Genomic DNA, 26,442 nt, shown 5'->3' on the forward strand with positions numbered 1-26,442 from the left:
TTTTTAAAACAGAAACATTTTTCATATTTTAGTAGTAAATGACAAAATATAGGCATAAACTATATAATATACGAAACATGATGTCCAAAGATCAAGTAAACACTTTCACAAAAGGTTGAAGAAAACACAATAGTTTCTGTAGAGTGGTGGTAAGATCTGCTGACTTGTAATCAAGCGTCCCCGGTGTAATCAAGAGTCCCCGGTTCAAGCCCGACTCACTCCTATATTCGCTGTTTTCAGTAATGAGTTGCTCTTATTGTTAATATTATACAGTACACACATACACTTGGTTTGCGTCTGTAATATATATAATATATATAAAAACAGCTAAGGGGATAGATAATTAGCTATAGCACGTCTTTATTTGATCCAAATAAATATCATGCGAGCTGATTTATTTACTTATCTTCCTACAGCATAAAGTCACAAGTATACTGCAGAGCTTCCTCTGTTTGATCGTCAAGGGCATGCTCACAAATTACATGTGTAATGCCACGAAAAATACCTGCTGACACTTTAGTACGCGAGCAATGGTACGAGAATGCAGTTAGACTTTTTTTGGGCACATACACTACGCTAGTGTTTAGATCTGGACGGTGTAGCGTTGGCGAGCTCTGTAAGCCGTGCTGTTTCTTTGAAGGACAGGTGATTGGCAGGATGACGCCGGACTTTTGCCTTTACGCCTGGTGCAGCTGCGTTGTTCTTTTATGTGACTCGACATTTCTTGCGGGGAGGGCTTCTGTTTTCTCCAATCTGAGTTCACCTCTGTTATAGCGCGTCTTTATCTGAAAACAGCAGTGTCAGATCGGGGCGAGCGTGAACGCTAACTTTGACAAGCACTATAAATTTACAGTTGTTGTTACAGACGTAAATCAAATGTATGTTTTTATTTTATAATATTAACAATACCCGTGACCCTGTGTTCGGATTCAGCGGGTTGGATAATGGATGGATGGATATTAACAATAACAGCAGCTCTCTACTCAAAACGGTAAACTTAAGAAGCTGCTAGCATCGAACGCAGAAGCTCTTGATTGGGAGTCAGCAGTTGTGTGTGAGAACTGTTAACATTTGAATCTGATGATTGTATATAAAACCGTGTCAGAACTTGTGCGCGAACGAGACTGGGAAAACTGTGGACGTGGATGTGAGTGGTGTATGTGACTGAGAATGACTGGTGTGAAGCCTGAAGTCCAAATATCAAATAAACACTTTCACAAAAAGTACAAGTATAACAGAACAAGTGCGCTTTTATTCAAGAATAAAACCGAAGAAAAAAGAAAGCAGGTTGCGGTAAGCGGTTGATGCGACAGCTTGTGTGGTGCAATGCTAAGAACTGCTGACTCCCAATCAAGAGCTTCTGGGTTCAATGCTGGCAGCTTCTCAAGTTTGCCGTTTTGAGTAGAGAGCTGCTATTATTGTTAATATTATACAATAAAAACATAAATTTGATTTACGTCTGTAACAACCGCTGTAAATTTATAGTGCTTGTCAAAGTTAGCATTCACGCTCGCCCCGATCTGACACTGCTGTTTTCAAATAAAGATGCGCTATAACAGAGGTGAACTCAGATCGGAGAAAACAGAAGCCCTCCCCGCAAGAAATGTCGACTCACATAAAAGACCAACGCAGCTGCACCAGGCGTAAAGGCAAAAGTCCGGTGTCATCCTGCCAATCACCTGTCCTTCAAAGAAACAGCACGGCTTACAGAGCTCGCCAATGCTACACCGTCCAGATCTAAACACTAGCGTGGTGTATGTGCCCAAAAAAACTCTAACGGCATTCTCGTACCTTTGCTCGCGTACTAAAGTGTCAGCAGGTATTTTTCGTGGCATTACACGTGTAATTTGTGAGCATGCCCTTGACGATCAAACAGAGGAAGCTCTGCAGTATACTTGTGACTTTATGCTGTAGGAAGATAAGTAAATAAAGTAAAACTAAAAAAAAGACGCTAACTTTGACAAGTACTATACATTTACAGCGGCTGTTACAGTCACAAATCAAATGTATGCTTTTATTGTATAATATTAACAATAAGAACAGCTTACTACTCAAAACGTTTATTTTGGAAGACTTTAAGACTCGAACACAGAACCTTATGAGCTTTAGTCGGCAGCTCTAACCAGTATACTACCCAAGAAGGTAGGACAACACGCAGCACTAACCTGCTTTCTTTTTCTTCGGTTATAGCCTTAGAAAAAAGCGCATTTGTTCTGTTATACTTTTATCTTTTGTGAAAGTGTATAAAGATATTTGGAATTCAGGCTTCACACATGCCTACATTTTGTCAATTATTACTAAAACATGAAAAACGTTTCTGTTTTAACGATGTGTTTACTGTGCATAGATCGTTGTAGACACGGAACACATATGAAATGAAAGTGTTCCAAATAACGGTATAGTATTTATAAAAGGTAGTCCACTTGCAGCTCTGAGCCACGTTGACTTTTCATTAGTCAACCTCAGTGGAACCTTGGTTCACACAGAGGCAGCGCCAGAGAGAGACAGAGGCACACACAAGCAGCGCGAGAGAGAGAGAGCCGCGCACACACAGGCAGCGCCAGAGAGACAGAGGCACACACAGAGACAGAGCCGCACACACACACAGAGGCAGCGGCAGAGAGAGACAGAGGCACACACAGGCAGCGCGAGAGAGAGAGCCGCGCACACACAGGCAGCGCCAGAGAGAGACAGAGGCACACACATGCAGCACGAGAGAGAGAGCCGCGCACACACACACAGAGGCAACACCAGAGGGAGACAGAGGCACACATAGGCAGCGCGAGAGAGAGAGCTGCGCACACACACAGAGGCAGCGCGCGAGAGAGAGCCACACACACACACAGAGGCACACACAGGCAGCGCAAGAGAGAGCCGCGCAATCCTTTAAAACTGAAGTTAAAACACAATGAAGGAAGCAGTCTTTAAAAACCAATAAGCCCTGTGCCTCTTTTTCATTAGCGTCTCACCTGTTTCAGGCCCTGCAACAGTCGAGACGCTGTCTCTGCAGCTGACCTTCTCTGTGCCTGACTCCACTACTGTCAGTCGCCTGATTAAAAATGGCTTTTTGAAGGGGAGCTATGGACCCGCTATACCACAGGAACACATTGCCTTCGAGCCTGCTCTCGCTCACTCTAACGTACCGGCTTTCTCTCTCTCTCCTCACTTGCTCACACACTGCACAGGGAAAAAATGCCCGCAGCACGAGTCTAACCGGAAACCGTTTCAGCCACACTTCCATGCCCCTCGCTACACTGTGAGTGCGATGATTATTTATTTAAAAATGGGCTTTTGAAGGGGAGCTGTGGACCCGCTATACCACAGGATCACCTGTGACATTGCCTTCACATTGTTTTCCTTTTATTTATGATCCTGTTGAGCAGATCAGACATCCAAGCAAACAACACTGAATAATCAATAGCTGCAACCACTTTGCCCACCCCAACTCCTCACCTGAGTCGGTTTTGTCTGTGTTCAGCAGTGTTTCCCAAACTCGGTCCTGGTGAACCCCTGTGGATGCAGGGTTTTGTTCCAACCAGATTCCTAATCATTAATGCCGGTGAAACTCATCTGGGATAAGTCGGTTTTTCAAACGCAGACGTGTAGCACATTAGTCTAGCAGACTAGCTGGATGTAAAAATGTCATTGACGAAACTGTTACTCTCAAACTTCGCAACATGGCTGTTGGCTTTGTTTGCCAACATTGGGATAATGTCGGCGACGTGGTCACAAACTGCAACAACTCACCACACAAGGACGCCCTGTCTCTCCAGGCATTCACACTGCCGGAAGACAACCATGGGATACGCAGAAAACAGCCATGTCAGTCAACGCAGATCAGACACCCAGGCAAACAACACTGAATAATCAATAGCTGCAACTACTTTGCCCGCCCCCACTCCTCACCTGAGTCGGTTTCGTCTCTGTTCAGCAGTGTTTGCCAAACTCGGTCCTGGTGAACCCCTGTGGCTGCAGGGTTTTGTTCCAACCAGATTCCTAATCATTACTGCCAGTGAAACTCATCCGGGATAAGTCGGTTTTTCAAACGCAGCCGTGTAGCAGATTAGTCTAGCAGGATGTAATAATCTGAGATGAATGCGCGCCCTCGCGCTGAGTGAAAAGCCAATATATATTGAGTCTACAAAACATGATCAGCAAGTCTTTGATAGGCTGCAACAAAATGATGAAAGAACGGGCGCATTTTTTTCACACAAGCTGGGTGGGTGGGTCTTAGTTAATTAGTTACTCGAAGGATTTCAAGATTTAATATACACAAGCGGTAACACTGTAAAAGCGGCCCAAACTAGAAAAGACAGCTGGCAAAAAGTTGCTGGCAAATTAAACGCGTGTGCATTGTATTTACTGAAAGCAGCGTTACGGATTTTGCAAATGTTAATTTTTTTTCCCTCTGCTTAAAAAACATTAAAAAAGCAGCGTGATTATGCGGCGTATACTACGCCGCGAGTTGGTATGCAGCGTGTAAAACAGTTTGTCGCGGATAATTTGCCTTTTACTTTAAGACGAAGACAATTTCCTGTTAAACTTGCCTTTGCGATGACAATTAATAAGGCACAGGGCCAAACTTTCAAAAACATGGCTAGCGGCTCATACGCTCGCACTGATTATGTCCCTGCCCTTTGTACGCTCCCCCTCGGTACTACTATGGTCGGATGACTTGGTGGATTATATATAGAAAAGCAGCCAAAACCGCAAACAACAATGAAAAGTCTACGTGACTCACACATGCATATGGACTGTGCAAAGAGGAAAATGACTCAGGTGACGAGTTGGGGGTGGGCACATGAAATGTTACTTTTCTTGGTGATTTATTACATTTCCGATTTTTCAAATGTTTATTTTCTCCCTGTACTTAAAAATCATTAAAAAAGCGGCCTGATTATGCGGCGTATGGTATGCCGCGGGTTGGCTAGTCTGAGATAAAAATAATATACCTATTGTTTTGCACATTCCTTAACAAGTAACTTTTTTGTACATGTTACAGAAGCTTTGCTTCAAAGTTTACAAAGAGAAGTTGTTCTCTGAAAATGTATTTATCTCCCTTCTGTGTGGAGCTATTGATGCAATATGACATCCTTTTATTGGAATTTTCACATTTGGGAGAAAGGAGAAAAGTTCAGGAGGGCCAGGCTGGAAGGTTTGTGACAAAATATGAATACAGAAGATTGCTTGTCTGCTGGGAGCCTCCTAGCATACATAGTGTTGACTCATTTATATGATGGAAATATCTTCTTCTTTTCCACTCCTTATTTTGTATCACTAAAAATGTCAAAAATCATGACAATGAACTTTTTATGTAGTTTTTTGAAGTAAACATTATATATATTGTTTTTAGATTTCAAAAATACTCTTATAAATGTTTAATTGTTCAACAAAATAAAGATCATGTCGAAGTAGGAGCTTACACAATATGTGGTTTATATTTCATGGCTAGACTTGTTACCATCTCTACAAAGTAATACTGCATTTTGAATCCCATATTAACTGCATTAATTTGCAAATCAAACTGGGACTGGGTTTTCTGCTTCTTGTCTTCAGAAAGCTGATAGCGAAATGCATCCAAAGGTAATTTTAAGTCCTGTGTGATTACCAAGTGTCATCAATTGGCATTTAAAAAAGAAATGTTTCAAAAATAGTTTTAATAATACCAGCTGTTTTAATTAAGTGAAAAAATAGGTCTGATTAGAAATTAAAGAGATGAATAAACTGCTTGCTATCAGCACATATTAGACCAAGAAGAAATTGGCACACATTTATGGAAGTAATACAAATAAATGCACAAATATTGGCAGGGAAAAATGAAATGACACCTCATCATTTGTGTAAAATTGGTATAATACTAATGCTTTCCAATAAAATGACTTTGTTGTGTAGTAAAGTAATATTCCATTATGCATAGCTTGGATTTTGGTGAGGCAAGTATTACTGTCTCTCACAAACCTCCCAGTTCAGCACCCAGCCGCACCTGGATGTGTGTTTGAATGTATACCTCAGTGAAGTGACATTTCATCTAGTAATGGATCTTGTATAAAAGTGTTCATTTGGGGTTAACATTTCTGTTCATCTAATGCTTAGATTCCCCTGTGAGCTTCTGTGTGCACTTTTCAGTCCGTTTCTGTGCTGTAATAGTAGGCCTACTTGAAAACACTAGCAAAATAATAGCAAATTGTGTAGTCCCTGTAGTAATGGCAGTCCAGCCATTATTTAGGAGTAGTGTACCACTGCTTCGGTGCTTCATGTTATCCCTGCTCCTAGGAAATCTACTACACAAAAATGCTAAAAATTGAATTAGAGTGGTTTAGAATCTAGTGGTTATCAAAACACATTTACCTACGGTCAGCAAAACCAGGTCATGTATTTACATCATACTGATTGTTATTATTATTATTATTATTATTTTAATCATGGATTAGGCCTCCAACATTTGCCTCTACAATAGAAAGAACCTTTAGAAGGTTAAATTAAGGTAAATGTCAGACATTAATATGCACATTGCCAAGATTGAACAGTTTAAATACTATTTTGTGTTATTTTCTTTGCTTCTTTGTGTATGCATATTGAACAGTATATATTTATTGACCATTGTACGGCTTTGTTTACATTTTGCACAAATGGGATAACACACACTGGAGATGTTAATGGGAACTAATGTAACATAGCTAAGCAAGTTTGCATTTTGTTAGGCTGTTTATGCTGTTGCCTTACTCTTGCTTTTCATGTTTGTGACTGACATCACAGCAGCCATTTTGTATGAAAGTAGAGATGCTAGGTGGATCTTTTGTCTAATTTTCTTTATACAACTGAAAAGTGAAAAATTCCAAATTTAGTAAGTGAAAAATCTTTTTGGTAAGAAACATTATTGTTATGGACGTTGACTTTGGTATCTCCTTTTGATTTTGGGATTTGATTATTTACTGTTCCTGGAAGGCATCCTCTGCTTGCTTGCAGAGTTGTGATTAGATATACTGATTCAAATATGTATTTCTACCTCAAAAAAAAATTACAGGGGTTTTAATGATTATTTTTTTTATGAATCAGTCTGTTAGACCATGACATCTGCATGCATACACATTGTACAAGAAGATCTCAAAACATTCACCATAACTCTCAATCACTTACTAAAGAATTAAATTTTCCTTTTTTATTAATTCTATATTTACACCTACGCGTATTTATTTATTTATCTTATTTGTTACATTAGTGTTTGACATGGTGGTGCTGCGGTTAGTGTGTATACCTTGCAACCCCAAAAGTCCTGGGTTCAAATTTGAGTCCAGATACTATCTGTGTGCAGTCTGCACATTCCCCCTGGATTGATGCATATTCTTCCCACATCCATGAATGCCGTGTTTGCTGACAAGTCTAAACTGCCTTGGGTCAATGTGGTTATTAATGTGTGCAAACGCACTATGATGTGTGACATCCAGGACTGGTTCTGCATTGGGTCCAGGGATTGCAGGATAAGCTCCAAGTTTTCACAGCTTTGTACTGGAATAAGCAACATTTAGAAAATGTGACTGGGTGAATATATTATCATTGTGCATGAAGTTCAAATCACTTTTTAAATGAAGGTGTTATTTTGGATAGTGTTCTAGCTTGAATGGCATTCGGCTGCACTTTGTTCACTTAATTACAGACCCTTTTTACAAAAGTTTAATTATGTTACATGTCTGTGTTATTGTAGTCTTTCTAGTCACACCAATCAATTTATTTCTTTCAGCTTTGTTTTATTTCCTGTGTTATACAGTAATGCATTATAACATGTTTATGCCATGTTACACTGTTTCTATCAGTAAAGTCTCTGCATCTTCTTTTAATGTTGACAGGCAATTTTCTTTACACAGGTAATGTTTAGACTAGCACAGCATTGTCCTCTGCTAGCACCTTTTTCAGAAAGGCTTTGTCTGTAAGCCAGTAGGTTGCAATAGTTTTTCAGAGTGCATTTTCTGAATAAATATGTACATAATTGATAAATATGGCTATTGTTCCTGATGTACAGAGTACAGATTGGGCTATTTTTTAAATAAGTAAGTGTCATGTTTAAGGTGATTGTTCAGCTTTACATATTCAAGGTAATAATGGTATATATATATATATATATATATATATATATATATATATATATATATATATATATATATATATATATATATATATTATATATATATATATATATACTGTATATATATATATATTATATATATATATATATACTGTATATATATATATATATTATATATATATATATATACTATATATATATATATATATATATATATATATACCCAAAACATCATTTAATCTATTTTATATTTGTCAGTATCACGCAAGAGTCTAACCTTGCTAAGAGTAAGTAAGAGACTTTGCTGAACCCCATGTCATTTTTTTTGCTACTGTACAGTACTTTGACCATAAGGTCAATTTAACAGTCTAACAAGTATGTGTTTGAACAATGGGTTTTAAGCAGTGAAAACTGAAGCATTCGAGTTAAGAATATATGTATTTCACACTTGGGGTTTTCTTTTTGAGTTATATCTCTTAAAACATGGAACACTTCATAATACATTACTTGCTGACCTTATTTATCAAAACGTTGATTAGCAACAAGTCATATTTACAGTATATTATTATGCCTTTTGAGTCCACCAGTTTACATGATGTATATTTTCATAAAATACATATATAGGAAAAAAATAGCCTTTTTTAGAAATATCAGTAACAGTAATATAGTATCTACCTACAATGTTATTCCATGAAATAAGCACATTTTAATAAGGATTAAAGAAATTCTCATTACATAGCATGTTACATCACTACAGTTATTTATAATAAAGGAGGGGTGAGTATAAACAGTAAGTCTGTGAAACAGTCACTTCAGTTAAATTTATGGCACATTATCTGGCAGACTACATTTTAATAGCTGCATCATAATTCACATAGATATTATTTGTTAATGAATATGTTTTAATGACATTGTATTTGTATAATTAGATTGGAGGTTGGTTAAGTAATGTACTCAGGGGTATGAAGCAAATGATTCATTGTTGATGATTAAACCTGTATGATTATAATTATTTGTCCAATACTTTAGCCATTAGGCTATACTAGCCAGTACTATTAACAGAAGAGCGGTACTGTTTCTGTTTTCCTAGTGAAGGTATCTTTGTAGCAACTTGTAATATGGAGGCACAAGACAATACTGACACTAAACTGGAAAAAAATGATTTCTTTTCTCTTTCTCACCTTGTCTCTGGTCTTTATGTACGTTTTTGTGTCTCTTGCCTCACAGCTCCAAAGTCCAGAGTTTAATTAAAAAATTAATTCTAATTAACTCTAATTAAAAAATTAAAACAGGTTGGAGAATGTTATATTACACTAAGATACATGCCCATGTTTGCCAACCCTGTGAAGGACTTGCTTCCTTTTCATAGCTGACCCTGATTTTTTTTATATACAGTATTACTGTATGCTAAAGGTACTTCTTTACCAAAAAAGTATACATTTTCCTATATTTCTATTTTAATAACCAATATTTTGTTCATTGTTGATCAGGGTGAAACAATCAGAGCTTTTCGACAGATGGAAGAGTCTACAAGTCTGCAAATGGGAGATGAACAAAGTGGAAGCAAATGCCTTCAAGTAAGGATAGGGGGTCATTTGGTAGCTAAAACAGAATTAAATGTAAACTAAATATGGTGGTTTCTGTTTAGTATTGCTCAACATAGTTAATTAAACATGTAAAAGGCTAATAGAGAAATAAATGTTCAGCTATTCAGTGCATTTAAAGTTTGGATGTTATATACAACAGCATTTTTAATAACGTAAGTCACAAAAGTCCTGCTTACTTCTTCCAACATATTACATTTATTAATAGATGGCTGTTAAGTTTGTTATTTTTTATGTATTTTATTTACATTTGTTTACTTAGCTGACATGTTCTCTCAAAATTCTTAAAAAATCGAAAGAAAACAGTATGGATCTGTCTATATTTCTTCAATTGGAAACCTGGCAATATAAATGACGTAGTAAAGATAATACAGTTGGAAATTGGAAATGAAACTGGGAAGCGGATAAAACGTTTTTCCTGCATAGTGCTGGTGGGTCTCATTCTCCCTGACAGGGCGAGGAAGTCAGTGTGATACAGGAAGACCTTGGAGTAGAACCACAGCTTCTGCATATCAACAGGAGTTGTTTTGGGCATGTAGTTAGAATGCCTCTCACTTGTATTGTACAAGATAAAGCCTACTAGGGAAAGACCCAGAAGATATTGGAGGCATTATAGCTCTGACCTGGGGATGTCTAGTAATTCCCTAAGAGGACGTGGAAAAAACAGCTAGGAATCAGGTGGCCTTCACTATCTATTTTGGAATGATGCCACCACGACTCTAACAAGGAAAAATGGAATGGACATAAATGGATGGATAAATGAATGCATCTTATTTTTTCTACTTTTATCTGACTGAAAATCAGTAAGTTCTCATAAAATCAATACAACCATACAGACCATAATATGGTTCCACTAAATGTTGTCCAAAGGAGACACAGCCTATATTATGAAATCTGAATTTCTTTCGGCAGCATACGTTTCTTACAAATATGTACGCATGGGAGAGAAAAAGATGGACAGCTTAAAAGTGCTGAAGCTTTACTGCCATGTGTTGTCTCTTGTATATAAAACAGTCTATGTAACTATTTCACTGTGTTGTCCCTACTTATCCCAGTTTCACAAAGGCCATGTGCTTACAGGTAAATACAAGTAGTGAATGGCCAAGTTTTGTTTCCTTCATTGTGAGCAAATGATTAATCATATGAAGCATATGTACCTTTGGTCTGAGGTAGTCTTTTTAAAGACTAGGGGGCTCCGCCCCCTGCTCGCTTCGCTCGCCCACCCCCGCGTTTGGTTTACTTGATATACAATTTAAAGAGATTGTTATTTTCATGGGAATTGTTACATATGCATTATTTTCATTTTTACTTTAAAACTTTTGTAAAAACAATACTTGTCCTTTTTATTTCCAACCTCGGGCGTGGTTAAATCTTTCTCGCAGAACATATAACTTTGCTCGTATTGTGAAGGGGGGGGGGGGGGTGGCTGAATGTACGCTAAGAAGATGCCGTCAGATCATCTGCTGGCTTTCTGCTGCTGGCGAGCTGCATGTTCTTTTTGTCATGCTGCAAGCCGATCATTTAAAAGCCTGTACAGCAGCTGTCCTTTTGCCACTTCGTGTCTCTGCTGCTCGCGTTGTGAAGGCGGGGCTGAACGTACGCTAAGGAGTTGCAGTCGGATCATCTGCTGGCTTGCTGCTGCTGGCGAGCCACGTTTTCTGCTTGTCGCATTTTGCATCAATCATTTCAAAGCCTGTACAGTAGCTGTCCTTTTGCCACTTCGCGTCTCTGCCTTCTCGCGTTGTGAAAGGGCGGGGAGGGGCTGAACGCACGCTAAGGAGAAGCAGTCGGATCATCTGCTGACAAGCTGCGTGTTCTGTTTGTCGCTTGTCATTGTTTTAAGAGCTGGGAGCACATGATGTCTGTCTGCCAAAAAGCATTCCAACAACTGCTTGGTTAGATGTCCATGAACTTGTTTTAAATGTTCTCTCACTGCCTTTGCTTGACGTTAAAGTGTCTCTCGCGGGACATCAAATTGTCTTTCGAGAAGATCACGTCTCGTCTCCCTCCCAGGATTTTTTTTTTATAATAGAGACATTTAATTCACAAAAAAAATTAGTTTCATGGTTTTCAAACGTTGCCAACATAATTATATCATAGATCTGTTGTTGTTTAAAATTTTCCCCACTGTAATATGTTTTTACTTGTGTTTGTTTCAGTTGCAAACAATGTTATTTATTTCAGAAAAACCACATTTTTATTTGTCTGTGACACCATTTTGTTTTGTGTTTGTGTTCATCACTGTTTTTTTGCCCGGTTGCAAACACTATTGGGACTTACTAGCAGTGTGCCTCCAGAGGTCACCCCGGCTACTAAAAATTTTCTTTTTGCTAAAGAATTTTTACTTTATTTTGTTTTCTAACTACGCATTTGCCTTTTCCTTTGGTCCGACACTGGTTTCTTTCCTCCCATTTTCAATTTCTACTTTTCTGACTACATCCACTTCCTTGTCCTTCTAAATTCAGTCTGCTTGCTTGCACTGGCAGAACAACCAATATAACTCCTGCTTAGTATTCTCTGTGTCCCTTTTTTAGAAGGAACCCAAGTTCCATCTAGTAGTCTTATGCCCATAAAGTTAAACATGGTAAGGCTGACCACAAGCCATTTTCATAGCCCACTTCTAGTAACTCAGTGCCCTCTTTTTATTAGATAGATAGATGGATGAATGTATGTATGGATGGATAATAGATAGATAGATAGATAGATAGATAGATAGATAGATAGATAGATAGATAGATAGATAGATAGATAGATAGATAGATAGATAGATAGATAGATAGATAGATAGATAGATAGAACTTTATTTGTCTACAGGGGAAATTTGGCTTTTTACAGAAGCTCAACAAACAAAGCAAATAAACAAGCACATAAATAAGTAAATGCACACTGTGTTCTGAACACAAACCAGAATGGCTAAAAAGGAATTCAAAATTAAAGGAAAGAAAAACTGCTGGCTTGGAAGTTACAGTTACAGTGAGGCATTATGCTGGCATATTGCTGTTGGCATAAATGTGCCCCAGCAACATTTTCTGACACGCTTCTGTTGTTTGATTTTCTGTCTGAAGTCAGCAGCATTCAAAATGATTCATCATTAAGACATTGGTAAGTCAGCCAGGATGATGTAACTCAAGGCTGATTATAATTCTGATTATAACTGGCAATGAACCAATGGCATAGGTATGCCGTAGTCCACGTCACCTGCAACATATTTATTGCATAGCCTGATGGTGACTCCTCAAAAATGTGACTGCAAGTCGCATCCACATGAACCCAATGCAGATCACTATGACTCTGATTGGCCAGTTTGGTAACTGTGCGTTGCCTGAAGCACTATTCTGTTTGTCTTCTGACTTGAAAGTCGGTGAATGTATGAAAAAGTGGAAAAATGTGAGGGACAAGTATGTTTGCCTATAGAAGAAAATATGTAGCAATAGGAGTGGTGACCCTGGAGGGCAAAAACTGCCTACATTTTAATTGAATCTTTGCTTTTTTGCATGGTACAAACACCGCCAACTAATGATCAGACATGTGCCTGCAGTGCAACACAGAAGTCCAACTGCTTTCAATGGCGTAGCCTGCATGCATAGCTACGGTGTAGATTCGACACAGAGCCATAAATCAGCCTTTACAGTATCCCCCTGGGCAGTAACGTTTTAGTTATACTGTACTCCCTTTTTTATCATCACTTATTCACATAAATCCCCTGTCCCCCCTTGTTTTTCCCACTGTGTTTGATGATACCTGTCCAGCATTAAAATAGCATCTGAAATAAGAGGTTTAAACCAGTTTTCCACAGTACTCAAAATGTCACAATAACTGAACTCGCTGTATCTCGCTATGAGTTGTAAAGCTTTTATTTAATGGTAAAAATTAGTTTTCCCCTAACTCATACTTTTCCAGTTAAAGTAATATTCACCTTTTTGGTTATGAAATCCTTCTCCCCTTGGGTAGCTTTAAATTAGTAATGTTAATAATTTTAATATTAAAGACAAAATTAAATTGATGATTAAGAAATTCAACAATTGTGAATTTAATATTTCAAATAATAATACCATTACTTGTTTGAGATTTCCAGCTGTTTAACATGCAGAATGTCTGACGTTATCTCAGCAGCATTGGGCAAAAAGGCATGGACCAGCCTAGCAGTGGTTGCCAGTCCAATGTGGGGCTATTCATGCATACCCCACACATACAATCACACAGGGCCTGTTGAGAATCACCAGTTAAAGTATGTGAAGACTGGCTTGGACACAGACAGGCAGACACGCTCATGTCACCCACCACACGTTTATTCATCTTACTATTTACAAATTCCAAGTGCCACAAACCCCAGTCTTCCCCAAAGTCCAGGCCAACCACTCTGCCTCTTCGGACCACCTCCTTCTCTCTTTCTATCACCTTGTCCTGCTTCCACCCGACTCCAGCCTCGAATGAAGGGAGGCGGCCCCTTTTATCTGTACCCGGATGTGTTCCAGGTGTGCACTGGCAATCCCGCGGACACACCCCAGTGTGGTGGAAATGCCAGCTGTCCTCCCGGAAGCACTCCGGGTGTTCCCTCTCTTCTTCCCCCCAGCACTTCCTGGTGTGGCGGAAGTACTGGGTTCCAGGGTCCTTCAGGCAGGTGGACGCCCCCTGGCGATGACCACGGGCCCCTAAAAGGTTGGGCTTCCAAGCCCTGTACCCTTGGCCCCCAATACAACCAGGGCGGATGCCCCCTCGCGGTCTGGAGGAGGAATGAGCCCTCCTCCTGTCTTCCTGGGCGTCCCGGCCGGGCATGAGCCCCATTAGGGTGCCACAAGTAACAAACAGATCTTTAAAGATCTGGGTGGAAAGCCTGCACAGACTCTATTTGTGAGCACTGATAAATTGTGAATGTTGAAAAAATGCCAATACACATGTCTTAGATTATTTCTACAGTTATAATTAAATGGATACATTTTTCAAAATGTTAATATATTGTGCTACATTGTGTACTATTCTGTCAAAGTTCTTAGCAATCTAAAATTATCATTCTAAAGTAGGGGGTTAAATGAATAAATGGAATTTGTGTTTGTCTTTTTGAATTGTCTTCTGTTTTTTTCTTTCAGAACTTCTCTCTCACGATGTTGCAATGCCCCTACCTTTCTTTTTACTACCAAGAAAAATACACCTGCAGGAACAAAGCTGAGATATGAAGTGGACAGCAGTGGTATTCTTCACATCAGCGCTGAGATTTTCAAAATGTTCCCGGATGTATGTACACATGTGTTATGGAATGTAGCAAACTGTTATTTCCATATGCATTTTTTTTCTTGGTGTTAGACCTGAGAAGATCTTCTCAGCATGTTATTTAATTATGAAGTGACTTGTCCACACCCTACATTATAAGATCCTAAACAAGGTGACTTTGAAACCTTGACATAGTTTATTTGAAGACAGTCAATATGAAATACTTTCAGTATATTCCTTTTGTTATAAATGGTAATAGTCATTTCCTTAATGTGATGAGAATTCTGTCCTTCTACACAGATCGGATGTTGCTAACAGGTGGCAAGTAGTGCTGTAGAAGGTTCAAGCTCCATACCTGTAGAGAAACTGTATCTGTTGGTTTTGATTAAAACCAAGCTTTATATTAAAATTCTTTTACTGAATCGAATTACACTTAACACTTCTTGTGTGGCGTTTTGCAGGTTCCTGTTTGGATATTAGCTGGTCTGAGTAATTTTATTTTTTCCCAGTTTTTCAAAATATGTTACATCCCCAAGCACTGCAAAACAGAAGGCGGCACGGGGTTATTGTAGCTGACTAAAACTGACATATTGACACAGTCATTATCAGTGATTTTTGAAGTCTCATGTATGAATCGGTCACTATGTGTATGGATTCTGTACATTTGTTTTATGTTCAGTTTTCTCGTGTCCTTCGCTTTACCTTGCTGTTTGTCAAAGACGTGCATTTTAGGTTAATTGGCCCAGTGTGAGAGATTATGAGTGGAAATGCCAGTGTCCATTGCAGTGGATTGGTGCCTTGTACATTTTGCTTCCTGCCTTGTACGTAGAATTGAATCTGCCCCTAGGGACTCTGAACTGGAAAAGTGGGTTTGTAAATCGATAGATGGATACATGGACATTATAATGGTCATTGAGGTTGGACGTTTCTTCTAAGATGAATCTAAACATGGTTGTAGGAGAATTAAGGATATTGGTCTGATGAAATTCCAAAGGTTTTTGGTAATATAATAAAACAGGTGCCTAATAGTCTAAATTGAAAGCAAAACGAAAAAATGTGACCACATGAGGTGTGTGTCTGGTAGACCATTTCGCAGTTAAGATTTAATTCTGGATAGATTTTAGAAAATCTAACCTTAGAGAGATATGTACTGTGTACACTTCTGTATTAATCCGCATGTTGTACAAAATGTGGATGAATATTTAATTTGGATTGTTTTTTCTTAATTTGTTATCTGTGATTTTGAGTACAAAAACTTTGTTCCAATGTTGTTTAATATTCACCAATGGTGGTGGTGTTCTACTTAGGAACATTTATGTTAGATAGCATGATCTGGACTGGGTGATCTTTTAGCCGTGGAACCCCTGAAGAGTTTGTTTTTTTTTCTCCAGCATAACTGGAATTTTTTTTTTCTGCTGTCCCAGCCGTCTGACCTTGTCATCAGATTCATCTTTAAAGACTTAAAAAACAATTCTATTTATAAGGACCTTTGTATTAATTTTACATATATCTATCATATGTGTGTATTTTTTCTTATGTGTTATTTATTCATTATTATTCTTACCTAATTTTAATTTGATTTTCTTTGTTTATAACTATTACTTTGACATATTGTTACTTACATCTAGTGTATGAAAATGTGCTATAGAAATAAATGCTGCTCATGTTGTTGTGGGCAGGCTTACATATATTTTTCAAATTACTATACTACTTTATTTGTAAGGTTGTGTAATATTGCTGCCTTTGTAGTAGATAAAGGGGGTAAGTTGTAGAAAATAAGGCAAAATATAATGGAATAAATATTCAATATGCAAGTAATGGAAAAAAGAAAGTATTTTTTCACATTGTTTTTGTAGTGACGGTAATAATGTCTATATTTGTCTTTGTATGCGTTGATACCATTCATGTTGTAGTTGGAAGGTGGTTTAGACAGTAATCATACCATACCATTTTCTAAGCCTGCTTGACAGTAATGATACCTAATCAAAATCCACCTGTATTAGTTCCAAATTCAAAGACATTTTTATCAAAGGATTTTTTGTTATCTGCAGATGATGCCAGTATGTAGATAACAGTGCAAAAGGTAGAGCATGCAGTTTGGATGAAATACTAGAATCGGTTTCTATAGTAGCCCTTGTATACATGGTTTGACAGATGTATAATTTATGCCAGAATCCTATTGCCCATGCATATGCTAGTAAGACAGCTGGATGTCCGGGAGCATCAAAACTCCTTCCGCCCCTCCTTAACTGACAGAAATTTGATAAAATACCCATTTTCTGAGACAAATGTACATACCAGTGTATCACAGATTCCAACAGTATTTAATATACTGAAAGAAAGCTATTTGCACTTGCCATTAATTGGTCATCTTTTCTGAAAAATGAAGGCAAATAATTCTAGTCAACTATCTGCCTAAAATTCAATATAACTCAATGAGAGAGCATGTATGAAACAACCACAAAATATATAACAAAGTTCTAAATATTTTTGCATCTTTAACACAAAGAATAAAAAATTAATTTTAAAGGTTTAAAAATTCATTTTATCCATTCTTGATTAGGTACAAACTAGAAACTGCTGTGGCCACTGTGACAGGCCTGGTTTAGTAGAATTTTTTCCAAATAATCTGTCAACTATAAGCATTGTAAGTACAATTGATTTTGTTTTTTAAAGTAACCATAAGCCACTGAATGTTTCTAAGAGATATATTACACAAAAAGCAGAATGGAATTTGCAGCTTATTACCTTAGTTTCTGCCATTATGTAATTTAAATCATAGTTGTTTGTTCAGTGGGCAAGATTCCAACTAAGGAGGAAAAGGTATTGAATAGTCACAAAGCTCAATAGCACTATAAAACAGAGAGAGAAGCAGGGAATGTCCGTCAGTGTGGTAGAAATCAGGCAACCAGCATGTGCCAATAATGAATGACTGAATGCCATAGAGGATGAGAAGCAGACCTACAAGGGAGTTGGCAGGAGTTCTGACTGAAAGGGAGCAACACATAGCCCCAGTTTGAGGGAAATGCTACAGTGTTGCATTTTCAAAAGTCTAATACTATATGTATAGTGAAAGGAGAATACACTTCAGACACTCTTTGTAATGTCAAGGAATCTTAAATATCAAAAGCAGTGCCCACTTACCTTAAAGGGCTGTTCCTATTTTCCTCTTTTCTATAAAGGAACAATATGGTCCTAACCCACACTTTGAGTAAGCAAAGTCTGCTACAGTCCGATGGCCTTAAGAAGCCTTTATGTATGTTTATGACAAGATGCCGACTATGCTACCAGAGTGTAGTTGATTTTGAATATACAGTATGTTTTGAGAAAATATTAAAAAAAGAAAAAAGACTATTAAATTGAGCAAGCTTTTTAAGATTTTTAGGAGAAGGCTAGATTTGGAGGATGTTTCAATGCTTAGTATATGGCCAGTATAGAGCCACCAATTTGGAATTTGAGAGGTTCTCTAATGTACCCTCAAAAAATCCACGTAGAGATGGAGATATGCAAAGACTTTTCTGACAGACTAGTCCAAGATTCAAGCCCAGTATTCTACAGTATTCTGTGAGACAACTGTGCTAGTGTTGTGACTTGCAAGGCAACTTACTAATGCATAGTAATTTTACAATTGGAATATTATATGAGTTTTATACAATTAGGAAATTATACTTTATTTTAAAAGTGGTGCATGTTAGGTTAATTTCTGACTCTAGATGGACCTGGAAGAAGTGAGTGTGATTCTGTTCACAAATATGTCCTGCAATGAAGTGATGTCCTATCCAGAATTAGCTTCTGCTGCTAGTATCATTTCTAGCCTTTTGTGACTGTAATTAAAACATCCAATTTGGTGTATCAGTAAGTGCTGTTGCTTGTTAACTGCATAGCACAAAACACCTTATTCTGAAGTAAATCATAATTTTGTTTCTTTATAAAATTAAGAACCAATAGTTTTTTGTAAAACACATTAGAAAATTAACTCTATAAAATGAAGGTTCCTCTTTAAACAAAACAACCCTCTTGTTGTTAATGGCACATTTTTATTCTAACTGAACAGAACACTACAAGACCCAAGTCAATTGTCACTGACCAATAGTGTCAAAGATTACAACTAACAATAAACAAAATTAGGAAAACGTATTATTTTTTTGAAAGAGTAGCAAAATACTTTTGTTTCTTTTTATTTAGTTCTGTTATGAATTCTTTGGCTCCACACCAGAGCAAAGGGTGTGAACTTCAAAAATAGCCCACAAAGCAGATATCACCCCAAAGCAAGCTTGTTTCAGTAAAATGGGAAGCTGTAGGACTTGCTAGAACTCAAAATAAAGATCAGCATCACCAACAACAACAGCATGGCTGTTGATCGCAAAAATTAGCCAAAATTGCACTACCTGTCAGAAAGAAAATAAGCATAACCATTATAAAAATATATATAGCCTCAGAATGACAAAAGAAGTGTGAACAAATCCCAAGAATCATTGCACATAGAATCCATGGCATTGAACTTAATAGGTTAGGTGTTCTTGTTTGAAGCAAGGTGTAGCTGGATGTTAAATGTTTTCTTTTTTGACAATTTAAGGATATGCCATTTTCCCGATCCCAATTCAAGAAATGTGCAGTAATTGGAAATGGTGGAATCTTGAAGAACAGCAAATGTGGGAAGGAGATTGATTCAGCTAATTTCGTCTTTAGGTAACTGCCTTGTTTCTTTCTAATGAATTTAAAACAAGATTAGTAAGTGTCAAACCTTAGCCTTTCGTTTAAGTTTTCTTAACTTTTTTGCCTAATGAAATGAAAAGTAATGTTTGGCCAGGAATTTATTGGGCACTCTCGTTTATTTTCTCCTGTTGACTTTTGCTACGCCAAACAGCCTCTATGTCCAGTCACACATCAGGGAGTGAGTGTAGAAATGGTGCACTCTTACAAGTACTTGGAGGTCCACATCAATGACAGATTGGACTGGTTTGATAACACAGAGGAACTATAGTTGAAAGGGCAGAGCAGGCTCTTTGTTCTCAGACTGTGTTTATTTAATGTGGGTAGTAACATTCTTCACATCTTTTACAACTCTCTGATGGCCAGTGCTGATTGTACAGTAAAACACATGGCATGAGCATCAGCGGAAATGTACAGCGGAAAATATCATTTAGTCCATTTAATTCTGACTGGTGCTTTTGCTGCCTAACAATCCACTACTATAGTGAACACATAAACATCAACACTGAGCAAATATGGAATGGAAAAATTAGTCTACACTAATAGCATGACATCGGCTATGTGCAGAAATTATCCTTACTACTACTTCTTAACAAGGTTCCATTTCAAACCGTTTTTTGCTATCCAGATTTGGTTGCAATGAACTGTTCATTGACAAGATTTTCCATGGATGAAATTTTCTGAAATTACTGAAGGCAATTTTTTGTGCCTTGCTTCAAGCACCTCATAGTATTTGTGCCTTAACAGCAAATAACTTTCTTTCATTCTCTTACAGGTGTAACTTACCTCCTATCTCTGACAAGTATGCAATAGATGTTGGATACAAAACTGATATAGTGACAATCAATCCAAGTATAATCACTGAAAGGTACTGTAATAAGACGTTTTGCACATGTTTTCATGCTGTATCAGACATAACAGTGAGTTACATAGAGTATCTCTTAGTTTGACTGACCTAGCTATACATTCCATTAAATCTGGTGTATTTTTACACTTAATTTAATTGAATGTATAGATTTATACATTTTCATACTGGGCAGGCATAGGATCCAGTACATATTTTCAAATTCACACAGATTGCCAAGATTATGTATACCAATATTATATAAAGACAGTAAGGGAGAACACATCATGTATTAAGTTATTATAAGCAGAATAATAGCAAGGATGTAAAAAAGGTGTATTTATGGAAAATAATCCACACAAAAAGGATTATACATAACGGAGAACACTAATTACAAGTTAAACAGGAAACAAAACAAAACAAATGTGGACCTATCTCCACAGGTTTTAAGCCCCACCTTTCTGATGCAGTGGTTTACCTGCTTGCTCACCTCCAAACTACCAGCAAGCACAATTTTGCATTTCCCATTCCTATCTGTTTCCGTACTAAGAGATATTACAACTTCTGGAGATATTGAAATAAGTGTTGATATTGTTAATAAAATGAACTAGTCATTAATCTGTTAAGTGGAAAATTTTATAAAAGTATGGAAAATCATTAAACTAGAAAATGATGCTGCATTCACATGCTATTAGGCAGATGGTATAAACAAATTTCTAAGTCAGAAATTGCATGTGAATGCCTTATGAACTCAAAGCTACAAATCCCAGGTAATTTGGAAAAAATAAAGCTACCCAATGTAATGTCACTATTTTGATCGAATTGCATTTAGATCCAAGAGAAAAAAAACAATGTTTGTTTTGATTTTTATTTCCATGAGAAATACAGTTTATCAGTAACTGCTTTTTTTTGAAGACCAAATAATAAATCATCACTGACCTCATATTTCTCCGAATAGTCTAACCACAAACCCACGTGAACGTATTGAACTAGGAAGGTGAAACGTCACAGCTGGTAGCTCCAAATAGTTGAAGAGCATATGAACACAGTACTTAATCATTTAATCATCAAATGAAATAATTTTAAATTAACTAATATTAAAAAAATAATACACTAAAAGAGAAAACAAAAAAGAAAACATTAACTATTAAATATAACTCCAGGGCTAAAAGTAGTATTTTAAATATGAACTCTAGGCACTATTGCTAATACAAATTATAATCTAGCTTCAGACGATATTGTTGATCCTAACGACTTAAAGATTTGATTTAGTCTTAAGTCATAGGGGCAGGCTCATATATGTGGAAGACCTAACAACCAATGTGGTCTCAACCGAAAGTAAAATGCATACAACGCAGCCCTAAATAAAGAGAAAACAAGGGTGTTTTAGGCTTTGCAAATAGAAATAGGGCAATTCTCTGTGGTGCTCATGTTTGTCATGCCATAATAGAATTGTAAAAAGAAAAGAGAAGGGCAGACATTGTGACGAAATTGACCATAGCTGGTAAAACTTCATAATAGCATCATGTTTTTCACTATCAGAATGTGTCAAGATTGCGATACTTTGGAAATGTGATGAAATGTCTGCATGGAGTTGTGTAATTTGCCATCCCCTGTGATTCAGGGTTGTGTAATCTGATATCCTCAAGGCAATGAGATTAAGCGACTATAGTTGTTAAATCTGACACCCCGTCTTCAATGAGAAAGCATGTAATACTAGTGCTGGTTCTTTTATTAGGCCTCAGGTAGCTGTCATAGTCATTAGAACACCCTGTTAAATGATCATAGTTAGAAGCTGTGAAGCCTTGGGCTCAATTCTTAGAGCGAAAAAGATAAAGTAATTCACAATTAAAAGAAATGAAAAACTTACAAAATGAGAAGTTTAGGGCCAGAGTAGAGGTCCTGCTAAACCGTGGCAGTCAGCGAAGAGAAACACAGCAACCAGACAGTCAAAACTACTCTCCTGGAAACACTGCACTAATATTCCATGTTTTGTTCCTTAAGTAATCACAATACATAATCAATCACCCACTTTTATTAATATTATAGTTATTATTAATAGTATTAATACTGTAAACACTCTTAAGTTAATATCCTGTGAATGCAGAGCCTATACCAGAAGTTCAAGGCAGGCACTAAACTAGACATGTTCTTCATGGCTACTTTTATAATTTTGAAATTTCTTTTGGGAACATTTAGCTCTGTCTCAACATTTGTGTTTTTTATTTAATTTTTATATATCATTGTGAAACATCATGCAGTAGTGTCTATACTCTAATGGAATGTATCCAGAACTAAAAGAGTAAATTATATTTAAAGAAAAACAAATGAGCAGTGAGCTGCTTTGCAAAGACACTAGACTTGTGTGATAAAAAAGGCAACAAGTACAAGAAGAGCTTATGTTAAGAAATATGGCAATCCTGTCAGTTTTTCCTGCGGTGGGTTGGCACCCTGCCCGGGATTGGTTCCTGCCTTGTGCCCTGTGTTGGCTGGGATTGGCTCCAGCAGACCCCCGTGACCCTGTGTTCGGATTCAGCAGGTTGGAAAATGGATGGATGGATGTCAGTTTTTCTCTTTATCTTAAAGCAAAGATTATACTTTTTATGACTCCAGAGAAAATACTCTGTTTAAGATCCATTATATATTAAGTATGTGTAAAATAAACATAAAATGGACAATATAAAATAATAAAACTGAATCATATATGCTGAATGTTCCCTTTTAGACATCGGTATAGTAAAGTACATTTGTAGAACTAATAGGTGCCCATGTTGGACTACTAAAAATAAGTAATTTAAAAAGAAAATCAAGCAAAATTAGTATGAAAGGGTACAGAATGTTCAGGACACTCTGAATCAGTGAGTTGTCTAATCAGAGTTTCCCAACTGCCTGTGGGATAGCTGAAATAGGCTTCTTTGAGCATGCGGTCTCCTGGTAGTAGACAAACCAAAATTGACAGCCTTGTATGCGTCAGTGCATGATGCCAGATGGTGGGTCTGCATGCTTCAGCTGTTACAAGAAAACGGTTTATTTTGCCACAGTATGAGGTTAATGTGATCATCCTTACAGCTCCTACCACTGTGTTTGATGAGCCCGGACAAACCTTTGAGTTCAAAATCACTAGGAATTTATGGGAGCCCTGAAAGGCAGTTGATGGAAGAATAAAAAGAGCTCAGTCTAATCGCCACAGAGGAATTAGGTGGTATTTGAGGATCTGGATATAGTTGTATCAGGAATACATTGATGCTTCCAGATAATAAAGACAAAATGTAGTGCAAGAGTGTAAAGATAAAATAAAAACTGGTAACACCTAATGTGTCTTACTTCAGGTTTCTTCTCCTCCCACGCAAAAGCTTTTAATAGAAACAGTTTCTGAAGCAGTATAACATTTTCGACCCTGTTTTATCCATTTAAGGGTCATTGGGCAGAGCATGGTCAGGGTGTCAGTCCCGCATATTGCCTTCTGACATAAACACACACATAGCTTCACACTCACACAGTGACAATATCAAATCTCTGCTTAACATAAGATGGACATCTTTGGGATATGGGAATAAAACCACAGTACTAAGAAATATAGGGACAACAGCAAGCCATGGATTTCAAACCTGGGACTCTGGATCTGTGAGGTGTTACCTACTACAATACTGTACTCCCATATTTTTTTAAAATGTGAAGTGCATAGAGACCAAAAAATGTAGTAGATTCTGGTAAATAACATTATAGAAAGTCAAGTGAACACTAATATAAGCCCCTCTAACAATGGATTGGTGACACTAAGGATGCAGCACACATTTGTGGGGTGTGTAAAAAAAAGTAAGATATGATTTGTTAAATTACATATGTAAGTAACATGCTGTGTTAGCCCTTGTGAATTTCAAGTACTGGTTATTGATTTTAGATGCACTTAAAGTAGAATCTTTTATTGTAATACTGTTTTCCTTTGTGCCATTCATATAGTTTGCAGAATTAAAATTCACCATTTAAAAAAAAAGTTTTGCAAGAAATGTCTATTATGTCTAATATGATAAAATATGTAGATATACTGTATTTCTTCCATATTCCTTATAGTTTTAAATAAAGTTTATTACAGTGTTTATTGAAACCAAATAAAATCAAATTTTATTTGTCACATACAATTTTACATAAAGTAGTGAAATGCTTAGTTGCTCAGCTCCAATGACTGTGTTTTTAAAAAGGATATTAAAGAACAGCAATAATACAATAGTATGCGACTTTATAATAGCAAATTCATTAGTAGAATTATAAATTTGAGATAAATCATAAATAATAGCTAAATAAATAACTTAATAACTTAATGTAAAGGAGCTAAAAATAGGTCATCATGCATTCCTAGACACTTTTTTATTCAAGATGTGGATGGATTGTTGTCAGAAGCTCCTTCTCAGTCTCTCTGAAATGGCCTTCAGGGTGCGGTTGCGTTTAGCTGACCACAACACAGAAAAGAGGCCGTTGTTGGAATGGCTGGTGTTGCATGTAATTTTCTTTGCCCTTGCCTGACATCACTTGGTGTAGATGTCCTCAAAGGTAAGGTGTGCACACCAAGTGATGCATTCAGCTTACTGCATCACTCACTGCAGAGCTTTTTGTCCTGCTGTGTGTTGTTCAAAAACCAGGAAGTAGTACTTCATGTAAGGATACTTTCAGTGGTGAATTTATAGAAGATCTGTAGTAATTGGGCGGGAAGCTTGAAATCCTTGAGATGTTTATGTGCCTTCTTTACCAAGGTGTCATGTTTGGACCAGGTCAGGTCTACTTTGATGTGGACAGCTACTGTAGACATCTGAAACCATCTGCTCTCTCTAACTGGGAGTTATTAGTACTGAGGGGATGGCAGTGCCTCTGCTGTTTTCTCCTAAAGTCCACAGTCTGCTCCTTTGTCTTCCCGACATTCAGGAGTAGACTGTTGTCCTGACACCAGTGTGACAGACTCGGCCCTACATCCAGGTAAGCCTGCTCATTGTTCTTAAATATCAAGCCTAACACAGCTGTGTCATCAACAAATTTGACAATGATACTAGAGTCATGTGCAGCTGTGCAGTCATATGTGTAGAGGGAGTAGAACAGTGGACTCGGTATCCAACCCTGTGGAACTGTTGAGGGTGAGCGATAATGAAATGTCGCCTACCATTCAAACCGCCTAGAGTCTACCTGTCAGGAAGTTAAAAATCCAGCTGCACAATGAAGTGCTTACACAGGTCCCTGAGCTTGTTGGTTAGTTTTAGAGGATATTATCAAAAACAATCTTAGCTCAGTTGCTCTTATCAGACATAAGGCTAAGGGTTGTAAATCCCATAATCTAAGATTAATTGTATAATGTATAATAATATAATTAATTTGTCAGCCTTACCAAAAATAAAAGTGTAAAATAACTACATCATGATGATCTATGGACAGAACTGGTGTGCCTTCAAAGTTACCAGCTGAGGTGTAGGCTCATAATCTAAGCAATCCAAAATTTAGAAATAATCTTTATCCTGATTTTTTTCTTCTAATGTAACTTACCCGCTTGTTTTAATATCCCAGGGGTTGTACAATTTAGAAGCTGACTGAAAATATGAGTAACACATAAATGGCTTCCAAGCTAGAGGATCATCGCTGCATGAAGTCTACACCATCTGGTGCAAATACATTATCAGCACAGATGCTTCTTTTAGCATACAGCACATTTAATGAACCAGCAACTCTATGCTAGGCATGTTACACCAACAGTCTTACCCAGACTCTATATACAGTACATCAGGTTATACTATAGTGTAAACACAACGTTTATGATCTGGCATCCAACCATAGTGTAAACTCACCTTATGTTTCTGTAATTTGTTTTGATAAAGACAAGTATCTACACTAGGACCTCTTGTGGAAGATGGCTAGAAAATCTCTAGTTTGCAGTCACATTCAGAAAATACATATAGTTTGTTTTTATTTATATGAAGAATGCAAATGATGTTGTTTAAACATTTATTTATTGC

General features: G+C 37.2%; 1 protein-coding gene across 3 annotated transcripts in view; it reads left to right on the forward strand.

Moving 5' to 3' along the window:
• Positions 1-26,442, forward strand: part of st8sia5 (ST8 alpha-N-acetyl-neuraminide alpha-2,8-sialyltransferase 5) — a 134,509-nt gene that overhangs the window by 101,500 nt on the left and 6,567 nt on the right. For all 3 annotated transcript variants that reach the window (XR_007935175.1, XM_028802399.2, XM_028802400.2), the window contains 4 exons: positions 9,571-9,657; positions 14,772-14,916; positions 19,469-19,581; positions 20,381-20,473. Coding sequence is in view for 2 of the 3 variants with exons in the window: in XM_028802399.2 (XP_028658232.1) it covers positions 9,571-9,657; positions 14,772-14,916; positions 19,469-19,581; positions 20,381-20,473 (438 nt within the window). In the remaining variant the exon portion in view is untranslated. The remainder of the gene's footprint in view (positions 1-9,570; positions 9,658-14,771; positions 14,917-19,468; positions 19,582-20,380; positions 20,474-26,442) is intronic.

The sequence above is a fragment of the Erpetoichthys calabaricus genome, chromosome 5, assembly GCF_900747795.2.
Source record: "Erpetoichthys calabaricus chromosome 5, fErpCal1.3, whole genome shotgun sequence".
Classification (NCBI taxonomy): Eukaryota; Metazoa; Chordata; class Cladistia; order Polypteriformes; family Polypteridae; genus Erpetoichthys; species Erpetoichthys calabaricus.